We start from the raw sequence: 12,816 nt of genomic DNA on the forward strand, positions 1-12,816 counted from the left end.
CTCAACATGACAAACAGCAACTCTATTACAACAAAGAAAAGGAATTTAGCTGAGAGTCACTAACACCACTATAGATTTATATAGACCTTTGTAGCTCTCAGAGTATTTTATCTCAATTGATCCTCACAGCCTCTAAACCCTTTTCTTTCTCAGAAGGTTAATATTGTAACATGAAAGTTTTACTCTTCTTAGAACTAAGGCCAGAATAATTAATTGAGTCAGCCTCACAATCTTATATGTATTGTGTTCCTTGATCCCCATAGTTTGCTACTAAATCAGCTGCAGTGCAGGTAATTTAGTACTCTGAAGCATTTTTCTTTGTGAATGAAGAGAAGCCATCTGTGCCCTCAGTTGGTTAGAGTATAGGCCTCCATGTGCAATGTCCACCAGTGTCTCTCATTCTTTCCTGTGTTCTGTATCACCCTTCTCCTCCCACCCTCCCCCAAAGCTGTCTGACCTTCAAGGACTGTGACGGAAGAGAAAAACAAACAACACAGTCTTGTTTTCTTTTTGTAAAGGATGTATCCCTTTCCATGCCCCTCTTGCATTTCTTTTTTTCTTGGGGGAGGGGTGGTAGTAGGTGGGAAAGGAATGGAGGGTTTGTACACACAATAGTATCCACTGGATTTCTGTAAGCTCACAGTGGATCTTCCAGACAGTAGTGAAAAGGGGGTTTCTTTATTGATAAAATTGTTTATCCTCTTTTCTCTTATATTCTCTAGGATATTTTTAAGTTCTGGGTTGCAGCCATTAAAAAGAGGAAAATAAAATTTGGTGCTTATTTAAATCATGGAGGGGTTTGAGCAGCCAAGATACAGGCTCCTAATGATTTTAACATATTTCACTGAAAATTTTCTCTTATATAAATCAAAAATATAAATAAAAATTTTGATAAAAATGACAAATGACTTGGATTTTGTCTAACTCGATATAAGAATGAAAAAGTTTTAACATGAGAGTGTTTTATGTATTCTATTACATACTCTGAAAAGAAAGTTTTATTATTTTTGTACCGTTTTGTCTTTTTTTTAATATTTAAGATAATACTCATTTAAAGATGTAGGCACTATCACACTCTGAATAGATAGGATATGCCATTATGACACATTCATTAGTTAAAAAGCAAATAAATGATTTTTGTATGCATGCTTTAATAAATAACATGTTTGACTTTTATTCATCTGTCAACTTTTCTACATGGTATTGGCATATAATTTTTAGACATTTTAAAGTGTGTTGTTACTTATTGAAGATCTTTTTTGAAAATTTATCATTTTTCCACTTTGCCGTAAGACGCAAAAGTAATCAAAGGATAAGTAATTTCTAGGTAGAAGGAAATTCATTATTTTATGTAAGTCTGCCCTCTTGTGTCAGTATTAGGAAATCTTGATCTTATTTTATATGGGGAGTGTCACTGAAACTTACAAAATCAAAACTGCTTATATTAGATTTTTTATGGTCATATCAGTCATGAGTATATTAAAGAATGATATCATTAAAGAACTTGGTTACTTTTTGCATTTCAAGAAGGTTCTTTTTAATATAATATATTTTATTAAATATAAAAATTTAATATGATTTATATTAAACGAACATTTTGAAACAAAATATAAAAGCCACATTAAACATTTAAAAATTACTTCATTTTTAGGATTCTGTAAATTAAGTTTAGAATTTATTCTATGGTAGAAGATATTTGAGAATTTGGTATTTAAAAATTTTTAAATACATTATTTTATTATATCTTACTCTTTATACATCATGATGAATAGTAAATAAGTTTCATTTAAAGAATGGGTTTTTGTTCTACATTATACCTAAGTTACAATATTCTGTAATCATCAGGTAGTATAAGGTTTTAATTTCTATTAAAGGCAGAATGAAAAAAAAATCTTCCAGTTTTATTTAGGAGAAACCTCATATCTTTACAGTTTATAGTTTGAAGTTGATGTTGTAGTGCATAATATAATAAAAGGAATAGAGATATTTCAAATTTTCCACTTATTTTTAAGAGCATGCAGATAATTATAGAACTCGGTTACTTTTTGCATGGGCAGTTATACCAGTGAAGTGATTGTATCTTTTATTTATAAGCTTTCTATTTGATATTAGGGATCATCAACCCGTAGGTGAAGCTTTGCTCAGGAAATCCCCATCAGTATGAGATCTCTTTTCCCTCTGTTCCTCAGATGTCAGTGAACTGCCCTCCAACCCCATCTCCTGTACTGCTCAGGGATTCAGAAAAATTTGTTTCCATCACTATTCAACTAGCAGCACTTGTGTTACAAACCAAGGTCAATATTGACTTTTCAAATTCTTTTAGTAACCATATTTTAACACATCATGTAATAAATCACACATTCTCAACTTTTTAAATAATTGCTATATTAGTAATATGTTTTGAACTGTGGTTAAAATTATTAGATGATGCAGTATAGGTGTAAGCCATTTTAGACTTAATTTTAAACTGAGTCAACTTAAATTACCCAATTTTGATGAATAAATTTTCTGTTACTAATTTTTACTTCTGTTTTATGAATTGTTGGAAGATATTTTTAAATGGCAGAGGGGAAATTGAAAATGTATTCTGCAAGAAAATAATTGTAGATTGGCATTGCTGGGTGTGTAATTTAGTATAGTAGCGTGGCCTACCAAACAGATGTTTACCATCTGGTTGATAGACTAAAGAAAGTAGCTATATCTTGTCATAAACAACAAAGGGACGAAAAATTTATTTCAAAATGTAATCAAAGAATTAGTTAATTTTGGAACAAGAATTCAAAATTTTATTTTTTTTAATGCTCATCATATTACAGTTTTCTTTTATTCTTTTCCTTGCCTACATGGAGTATGATGGTAGAAGAGAAAACAACCTATAAAATCATTCTAAATTCTTAATATTTCATGATTCCACAGATATAGTATGGCACGTTATATACTCTGACTCAGATAATCAATTACAGTGCTATAAATTAAGGTTAGACTTTATTAGTAATTATGGCTAATCACATTGTCAGCTGTTAAATTAACTGACAGTTCTCATATATTGATTATAATGTCCTAGAGAGAATAGATTTATGGTTACCTACATGTAGTAGAATTCTATAATTCTTTGAAAAAATTAATTAAGAGAAAATTTTATTTATGTAAGAGTATGGCATACCTTTTTCCTACTTGATTCTCATAAACTTCAAAAAATGCTAAGTATAGAAAAAGAACACAATTTCTATTTTAGAATATAGGTTATGATAGTTACTACAAAGATTTCTGTATGATAATAATAAAGATAACAGATGTGAGGATTCAGTGGGCTATTTCAGGTGATGACAGCTCTTTTGAATGATTATTTTGGTACTTAGCGAAGACCTGAAATTTAATTAATGAACACCAAAAAGGCCTTTACAGTACAAGATAAATTATATTAACCCCAAATAGTGAAGCTAGTGCTTAAATATGAAGTGAAATTGTTAGCAGTGTGTTTTCAAAACTAAACCCCTAGTTCATCCTTAGAAAAAGTTTGGGATAGAAACTTACAAGATTTGTTGTGGAAATCAGCAGTTACATTATGCATACTAATAGTCATTTTAAAGTTAATTTTGATAACAGAGCCCTTTTCATCTTTACAAGATGCAGCTGATGAATACATTTGCTATCAATTTGTTCTGAATCTTGACCTTTTCACAAATAAATTCTTCTACTTAGGAAGTGGTCTCTTTTCCTCTTTTCGTGGGACGACAGATTTTAAGTTGATGGCAATAAGTTGCATCACTGGAGATTGTAGCAGAACTTCAGAGAAGCATCACGATGATGCAGATCAACAAGAGACATATTAAGATGAGACAGAAATTGATAAATAGGTTCTGGAGATTCTGACGTGCTTGTTGAGGCATTTCAATGTTTGAAGCTCTTCTTATAGCAGAGCGAGTGAGGTATTGGACTTTCTCCATGATACAGGAAGGCAAGGAAGTCTGAAGTTTTAAATGATCAAGAGAAAGGTGAAAAGTAGACAGCCAAATGTGAGAGCACCCTCTTCTTTTAGGTAACCTGGAATGTAAAAATTGTAAATGGATTAGGATCATATGTGTAACCTAGTCTCTGAACAGGTAAAACACATTTTGTATTAATTCATCTTCCTCAACATTATTTGTATTTACGACATTAAAATCTCTATAGTCTGTGTATATGTGTGCACACACACACAGGTGTTTCCCTAGCCTGTGTGTCTCTCTCTGAGTGTGTCTTTTTTGGTGAGGGTCACCATGATGTCTCATTTGTCTTGTGTTTGGAGTGTAGTAACTTTAGTCTTTGCCTCCTCCTCTCAAAATGACTAGAAGTATAGTTTCGGTTAGGGTGCAGTTTTCGGTTAGGGTGTAGTTTCGGTTAGGGTGCAGGCTGTTCCCTTGGGAGAAAGTCCTTCCACATATTTTCATTAAGACTATTTCTCTGTGAACATAATTGTTGTGAAAGTTAGCATCTTAATAGCTCCATAGCAAATCTTGTAAAAAGAAATTCATGTAATATTTCCAGATGTTGATTTTAGTAAGAATAAAATAAATGAGATGTGTTTTACCAGTACTGTAGATTCAAATGTTTGTCATTCCTTTATATGATTTTATAGCTTTGTAGAATATGCTATTTTAAGTAACATTTTAATAAGATTTGATATGAGGTACTGAAGGCTGTCAGGCTCAGAAGTCATACTTTATCTCACTATCTACCACAGACAGTTTCTATTTACAAATGACCTGTACTTGCACGTTGTGGTTTCCATTTGCTTTTTTTCAGAGCTCCTACAGGCTCTTCTGCCTAATTAATTATTTGTGCTAATTAATAAAACAAAGAAAATAAAACTTAAAGCAGTAGATCATTATAGAAAAATTAGATATTGATTAACAATAAACTGTAAATTAAATAATAGCTACTAATGGGATATTTTGTTGTCAATCAGGATACGTCTGTAAATTTTAAAATAAAAATTAAAAATGGAAGAAATGGAATAAAAAAATAACCATAACTAACTACCCAGATAATGTCTGTTAACATTTGTTGATATATCATTGTTAATCAAGATACTACTACGTTACTCCAGCTGCCAGATTTGATTTTCTCCCATCTCAATACATGAAAACCCAAATTAACCTGTCAGCTCCATTTCTGACAGACCTAGTGATGAAGAGAGCAGAGAGGAAAACTGAAAGAATGGGAATGGTATATCAGGCACGATCAGTGAGAACTTGGCATTCATTTTTACAAGGAAATGTGCTATATGGTGAGTAGGTTCCATAGTTTCAGTACTTCAGCTTGGCCGTTTAATGATTTGAGTTATATACTAGATTGGACTTTCATTTGGCCTCCTTCATAGTGTTGGTCTGTAGTGAAGAGATCCTAACAGCCAACTTATATCAAACTTTATTCTTTTGAAGAGTTGTTCCTCTAGTACATATTCTGTAGCATATATGCATACATAAGTATGTATATATGTCTCTAACACATTCTTCATTATCCAATACAAGTAGCTGTTATTAATTTATCTATAACACTCTCCACTTAGAAGATGGCAGCTTAAACTTGGTACATATTTAATAACTTTTATTTGGATTCCTCAGATAAAATACTATGGATATGAAGGGGTTTCCTTTTGTTCTTCAAGAAAATGCATCCTTTAAGTTGTTTCCGTTTATATTTGCTTATAGTAGATATATTGAATTTGGATAAAAGTGGGGAAGATTTCCTTTATTTCTTTTGAAGGAAATCTTTCTTTCCTTATTATATGTTTGATTAGTTGCTTATTATAAGGATATATATATAATAGTACAGTTAAGAAAGGAATAAGGATTAGCATTGGCAATTCCTGTTTGAACTTAATTTTTTGAGCAGTTTTAGGTCTAAAAGGTCTGAGTTTAAAAATTATTTTGAGTCAAAATATGGAAAAGAAGGAAGCTGGCCAGCTGTTCATCAGGAAGCATTTTATATATACAAGAGTCATTCCTTATTCTGACACTGATGAGTGGTGCCTCACTCACATGAAACATGTCACTTTTCCATAAATACTTCATTCCTTTTTCTGATTTTGTCTTTTGCACATGCTGTTCTGGCTCTGCCTGGAATGTTGCCCCTCCCCGCTCCACTCTAACAGCCGCCCCACCCGCCCTTGATTCTTTGCCGGGCAAACTTCAGTTGATCCTTAAGGCCCAGTTTAAATATCACTTCCTAATGAAACCTTCCATTACTCTTTAAGGTAGTTTTGATTATCACCTCTGCTGGCTTTCAGTAGTTAGTGTTACCAATATCAAGCTAGCTATCAGGCTGTATTGTAATTTTGATCTACATATTTATGTTCCCAGCTAGGCTTCTGCTTCATGAGTAAGAGGAACCACATGTTCATTTTGTGTTCTGGTACTTAGTGCATAATTGATACTATTTGAATAAATCAATGGAGTAGAAGAGGCGATTTTTTATGATTTACTTTAATATTGCTAGGAAATTGATAATGATCAAAAATAGTGCTGTGATTAACAGATTAACCACTTAGAGTAACGGAATGGTGGTTGAACACATAATCTCCAGTATTCTCAAGTCTTCCTATTACAGGTGAGGAAAATGAGGCTTAGAGGATTTGCATTAGAGGATTGCAATTTAGATAAGCTATTGTTAATGATTAACAACTTTAACCTGAACTAGACATTGTCCAAATGAGTATTTGGTGTTTGTGAAATACAAAGCAGTATGCCCTAAAGAGAAGAGCTCTTTACTGATTAAAGTGTAATGAATATATTTTAAAGATGACTCATAATATTTCAACAGCCAACTTTTTGAAAAAGGAGAGTTTTGTTCCTGGAAACAAATTGAATATAAAGGAGAACCAAAGATAGTGTCTTGTTTGCTGTCAGATTTAGAAAAGTTATAATTCTAAAGTAATTTGTAGGCACTTTATAATCTTAGGCTAAAACCCAAACCAGAACTGCTTTACATGCTGAAATGTTAGCCGTATGCATTCAGTTCATTGGGCTCAGTTTATTAATAAATCATAAATCATCCCTACAAGAAAGGTGAGGCTTCCTATTATATGTTGAGAATTGAAAAGCTGTGTGTGGGAACAGCACAGTCCTGTCTTTGGAGTTGTCTTTGACCTTTACTACATCATAATTAATGGCATGGTTGTCAGGTGTTTATCATTCTTTTCTCCTCACTCACAACCATTCTATGAGTTTAGAACCCCTCTTGTCTTTTTTCCCTCCTCTTAGAGCCAAGCTGTTAATAGAATAATATTTGGTAGAGACCCTAGAAAAATAGTTTCACTTTATTTTCATTTTATCTGATTTTTTTAAAGCATTCTTTTAGGATAATCAGAAATAGATGGTGTTGGGATGTTCTGGATATGCCTCTAGCTTAAACAGCCATGGAGATGAAATTGGGGCACCCCCCACACACACAATTTAGAGGATCACAGTATGTGTAAATTAAGTGTTTGGGACAAGAGGAGTGAGGACATTTTAAAAATTAATTCATCACCCAGGCCCTACAATCAGAATACTGAAAACATGAAAGATACTTTCATAGGAGTTTGGATGTAGAAATGCCAGATCCCTATTTCTTGAGTTGTATTTCAGAGGCATAGAAGTACCCACAGAGTATCTTGTATGTCTGTGGGATCTATGATTACTGGAATTTTTGGAGGGATGGGAGAAATAACCAACTCTTTACTATTTTTTGTAGGATATTTAAGGCCTTTGGTTGTTTACATTTCCTATGTTGCTCCCAAATACAGTAAATACAATAAAGTTCAAAATAATATTGTTTTTTGAAGTGGAAGAAGAGAGACAAACCACAGGCAGCTCTTATCCTTCAACAAATATCATGTGCCATATTAGGCAACATTTTGAGTGAAAGGTATTATATCAGCTTCTGCAGGAGTCTTCACTTTGTCTCACTAATAGGAAATAGTGAGTCTTATTGCCTAACATAATAGCAGATGCATTCTTGTGCAATAGGAACCTCAGTGGACTTTTGAAAACTTTTGGTGGTCTGCTTTATGACTTGCTAGATGGTTGATACCATAATGATGATGTGTATGCTGAGCGGTCATTCCCTTTAATTTAAGCACTTTTAATGCTTTGCAGAACTTCCTGAACTTAGCTTTTTGGGGTATTCCTCTATTTAAATTATAAATTCCTGAAGTTTCTTATCTATATTTATGGAATTCAGAATTTTGCTTCCCTTTTATTTTTATCTATTTTAGTAAATGTCGTATTTTGCTAGTAAATTTAGTAAATTTTATACACATCCAAGATTGCAGTCTGACACTTTTTAGAATTTTTTTTTCTATTTAATTGGTTCACAAGATTAGAATTCTCTATAGATTTGAGTTTACAGGATTTGTCTGTATTAGGATTATTTGGGGATTTTCCCCCCTACTATTCACTGTCTGTCATTTTTGCAGGTAATCCAGAAGAGATTGTGTATGTATCTTTTTTTTTTTTTTTTTTACTTATTGAGTTAAATGAGGACAGTTCATCATCAGAATTATCATCAATCTCTTAGCATCTAAAAGTTATTTTGGTAGTCATTTTTCTTTTGAGATTGCCTAATGTTAAACTTGGAAGTTCTGATTGAAGTCATTTTGTGACAGCAGCATTCCAGAGCTTGTTGGCCCATACTGGCTATTTGAAAGAATCTTCAAGCTGCTTCAGCCCGGTTATGAAAATAACTGTGTAAACATAAAAATCAATATATTCTCAACCCCTTAATTGACCCCATAATGAAATGTTTCCATTGCTTTGAAGCTATGCCTTGAGAAAACTTTCTTAAACGATAGCATATAGAGATTTTGTCTTTGAAATTGGCACATTGCTGTTGTGATGGCACACTGGCCTGTCTTCATTATGTTTATTATGTTAAAATTAATTTATTCGAAATTAAAATATTCTTTTTAACCTTGTAATAGTTGAGGCTTCGGATGGCTTCAGATTCCTCTTTTGGGAAGGCTCATGTGAGAAGAACTTTTAAGGAAAAATGATTGCCAGTTAAATATACCGCCAGGAATGTGAGTGGATTGGTTTTGTTTTGCATTGTTTTATTTTTGAAAGAACTGAAGGTGGAGTACATTTTAAAAAGCACTAGAGGTCCTCAGTTGACTACAAGTATACTGAGGTGGAAATGTATACTCAGGCCTCATTTTCATGTGTTTATTTGATATTAAATGCTTCAGAATTATGTAGGGTAAGATCATTGATGTATTATTTCTGGAAATGTTTAAAGAGACTACTGAGTTAGGTCCGTGTAATTTAGAAGGATAGTTTCTTGGATTTCTAACCTTTATGTTTACTACTTTGCTGTTTTGATCAGTTAATTCACAGTTTAGATGAAGATTAGTGATTTCTATAGCATAAATAGCAAGATAAGATTCCTCTGTTTAAGAACCTCAAAACATACGGGGTTGAATGTTTTAAATAGTAGACTGTGAGGATGTCAGAAAGGAAACTGAGGAAACTGAAAGATTTAATACAGAACTGGAATAAAGTATGAAAGTGGTTTTGTGAACAGTTTTGAGAAGTTAACCTGAACTTTAGGTTATCAAGGCTAAATAGATTAAAGGCATGAGTATTTTAGCAATAAAACAATAAAAAACTAATTTGATCGATCATTCATGTTGTTTTTTAAAGTCTGTGTAATTATTTGAATTTTACCACCAGGGTATAATACTTAATAACTAAGGTCATGTATAACCTCCTTACATCCCTGGCTTTGAAAATGATCACGTTATATAGGGTATTGAGGACATAATGCTTTAAGAATAAATTAAGTAAAATGGAATAGTTTTAAATAAAAAAAGTTCACATCCTCTAACTTTGCCTTTTAGAGTACCATTAACAGTATTTGAGGACTTTTAATTTATTTTGCTTTGCCAATGTCATGTTTTATTTTTAAGCCATGTTGATCCGTGGATGGGATGTGCATGTGGTTTGCATTCAGAAAATCTTGGCTCCTGCCAAGTCTTCCCCATTTCCTAGCTCTGTGACCTTGGGCAATTTACCCTTTTCACATTTGTTTCCTAAATTATAAAATAGAGCTGCAGTGTCAAACATACAGGGAGCTAGGAAGATCAAATGAAATATTTTAATACACCAGTGCTTTTAGGAAATCATTCAAGAATAAAGAAGGATGTTTCAGTTTTTATTTATAGGATTGGTAATCTAATCTTTACATTTAATTTTTACTTAAAATCTTAATATATTACTTAATTTATTACTTGTAATACATTACATAGTACTTTTAATAAATTATAAATTTTATGCTTTATTTGAACTATTTTATCTATACAAATATTCTCCTAATTAGTGAGATTAAGAAACAATATGTATAAATAGGTAACCAAATACAGTTTTTTTCTTGAATATTATTTTCCTTTATGTCCACTGAAATACTATTAAAATAATTTTTGATATTTGAGTTTCAGGAAATGATAGTGATATGACTCCTTAATAAAGCAAAGTACTCTAGCTCTTTCATTTGTTTTTAAAACTTAATTTTTCATTATTTAAACATCTTTCACATTTCTTCCATTTTATTTCATCTGACACTTTTTTAAGCACTTAATTTTAAACCATATGTCTTTAAACAAAGATAATACTTAAATTTCACTTTATGATAGAGACAAACTAGTTGGGACATAATGTCTGGCACTAGGGCATAATATTTGAAATTTGAACAAAAGTCATTATAACTGTAATTTATATCAATTTGCGCACACTAAGGATATCTCTAATAGCAGAATATCTGCTCTTTGTAAGTATCACCTTTTTGGAGCAATACGTGATATGGTGACATTTTGTTACTACAAAAACAAACACCTCATTTGAAATGTGAGAATGTAATTTGATACGTGTTTTATTAAAAGTGAATAAATATGCATATAAAGCACCTTCACTAAATGATTTCTGTATAACATAAAAGGAAAAACATTTTATGAATAGAAAAATATTGAGAGGCAGTTAGGGTGCCTCAGAGGTAGACAAAAATCAGATATGTTTTTGCATACCTTAAGGAAAGCTGCTTATGGAATTAGTTCTTATTTGTAAGAAGCAGTAGAGTTAACTTTTGTCATAAGAATTTAGAATTCTAGAGCTAAATTTTATTTTGACATATATATGAAAATAAAAATAATGAAATAAAATCAATGTAATATTCTTTATGCCATGATTGAGATTTAAGAATGAAGACACACTTTGTATATTAAAGAGGATTATAACATCAAGAATAGAATAGAATTTAAACAAATTATAAAATTTACTGTGGCATCTTTATTTCTAAGCATTTCTTTCTTTTTCTTTTTTCCCCTTCTAAATACAAGAGAGGAAACTGAGGATTATAACTTGTTAAAAGTATAAGAGGTAGAATAAACACTCGTTTTATCAAATAACTCAAATGAGATATTTAGGAATATTTGTGTTGTTAAAATAACATCTATTTTTAAAGTGCTGCATTACTATTCTATAACTTTAGAATTTTACATGTGTTTTTGACAGGTGTTTTTAAATTTCAAAACATTGATATAGTACTGAATTTAATATAAGTAATTTATTAAAAACTCAGATTTTTTAAAGCAGTGTTTGTTAAAGTTGATTGGACTTTATAGAGAGGAAAAAAGTCTTCAAAAGCGTTTAAAATGGTTTTATTCAACTCTACTTTGTTAATATTCCCTGTAAGGAACCATGATGATAATATTAGAATAGTCATGCCAGTGATGTGCATGTCAGACAGTCACAGGACTGCTCGTAGTATTCTAGATGTAAGTAGCCCACTCGTGCCCTGTTTCTCAGTAGAGTAATAAATAATAAAATGAAGCCGTTGTTTTTGCATGGAGAAATCAAATTACCACTACCACCAAATATGGTGACATAATTGAAAGATATTTTAATTGGCAGAAATTCAGTTTTGAAAATAAAAGTGAAATAAAAGTGAAAGTTAAATTAAAATGACAAACAATATTGAGGATCAGGGCAACCTATATTACTTCAAAGTTAAGTCTTAGTCACCGAGTGGATAAGCATTTTTTTAGAAATTAAGCTTTTTGTCCTGTGAGCCATTTTATTATCTACTTTTGAACTGAAATTTACAATATGTAATTAATTCTTTTTTTAAAGTTCAATACGTTTGAATTACAGAAAGTAAGACTTACCAAAATCAGTGAAATCTATTTCTTACCTTGGCTGTTGTGATGATCACAAGATATAGAGTATTGTGAGTAGTATGGAGTCTTATCCACGTTTAGCTAGAAAGTTTTCTGTTAACAGATTTATGAGAACAATTGAAGCCTGTGGAGGAGAAAAAGTAAAGTGTTCTAGGGAGGTCTTATGATGTCACATAGGAGTTCTGAAGTTGTGATTGGTTAGCCTCATAGTCTTATCACACTCAAACATTTTAGAATGTCATTTATCTTTAGGTTTGGAAAGGTCATTAACCCTTTGTGTCTCATATTTGTTTTTAATTTTAAAAAGTATATGAGAGGGAAATGAAAAAAAAAGTGGTAGAAAGCTTTTTGAAAGCATCTTTGGGCTTAGAAATGATTGCATGCTGATGGTGATAATGTTGAAGTAAAATAGTTATAGTAATAGGAATTTTAATAGAGTGAGAGTAATAATACTGGCTTAGGCCAAACAACTCTTGTTGAGTTGCTGTTGCTGCTGTTGCTTTAATATTGCAGCTTCATAATGTTAGCTTCTAGCAAAACAAGAATTAAACATTTTCACAAAATCAAATTTTATACTTTTTTCTGTTTTATTTTGCTCTCTTTCCTCATACCTTTGTATGTATGGG

The 12,816-nt window shown here is 31.6% G+C and overlaps 2 protein-coding genes across 5 annotated transcripts in view; one reads left to right on the top strand and one right to left on the bottom strand.

Moving 5' to 3' along the window:
* CEP85L (centrosomal protein 85 like) overlaps window positions 1–12,816 on the top strand; it is a 129,568-nt gene that overhangs the window by 46,517 nt on the left and 70,235 nt on the right. The gene's annotated exons all lie outside the window — the stretch shown is intronic.
* Window positions 3,121–12,469, bottom strand: PLN (phospholamban). Its single transcript, XM_011358784.2, has 2 exons — window positions 12,205–12,469; window positions 3,121–4,044 (listed from the first exon to the last, which is right to left on the bottom strand). The coding sequence occupies exon 2, from the start codon at window positions 3,945–3,947 to the stop codon at window positions 3,789–3,791; it is 159 nt and encodes a 52-aa protein (XP_011357086.1). The 5' UTR covers window positions 3,948–4,044; window positions 12,205–12,469; the 3' UTR covers window positions 3,121–3,788.

The sequence above is a fragment of the Pteropus vampyrus genome, unplaced genomic scaffold, assembly GCF_000151845.1.
Source record: "Pteropus vampyrus isolate Shadow unplaced genomic scaffold, Pvam_2.0 Scaffold43, whole genome shotgun sequence".
Classification (NCBI taxonomy): domain Eukaryota; kingdom Metazoa; phylum Chordata; class Mammalia; order Chiroptera; family Pteropodidae; genus Pteropus; species Pteropus vampyrus.

What these genes read in the sequence shown, in the direction of transcription:
- PLN (XM_011358784.2), bottom strand. Translation starts at nt 3,947, where the DNA reads ATGGAGAAAGTCCAATACCTCACTCGCTCTGCTATAAGAAGAGCTTCA.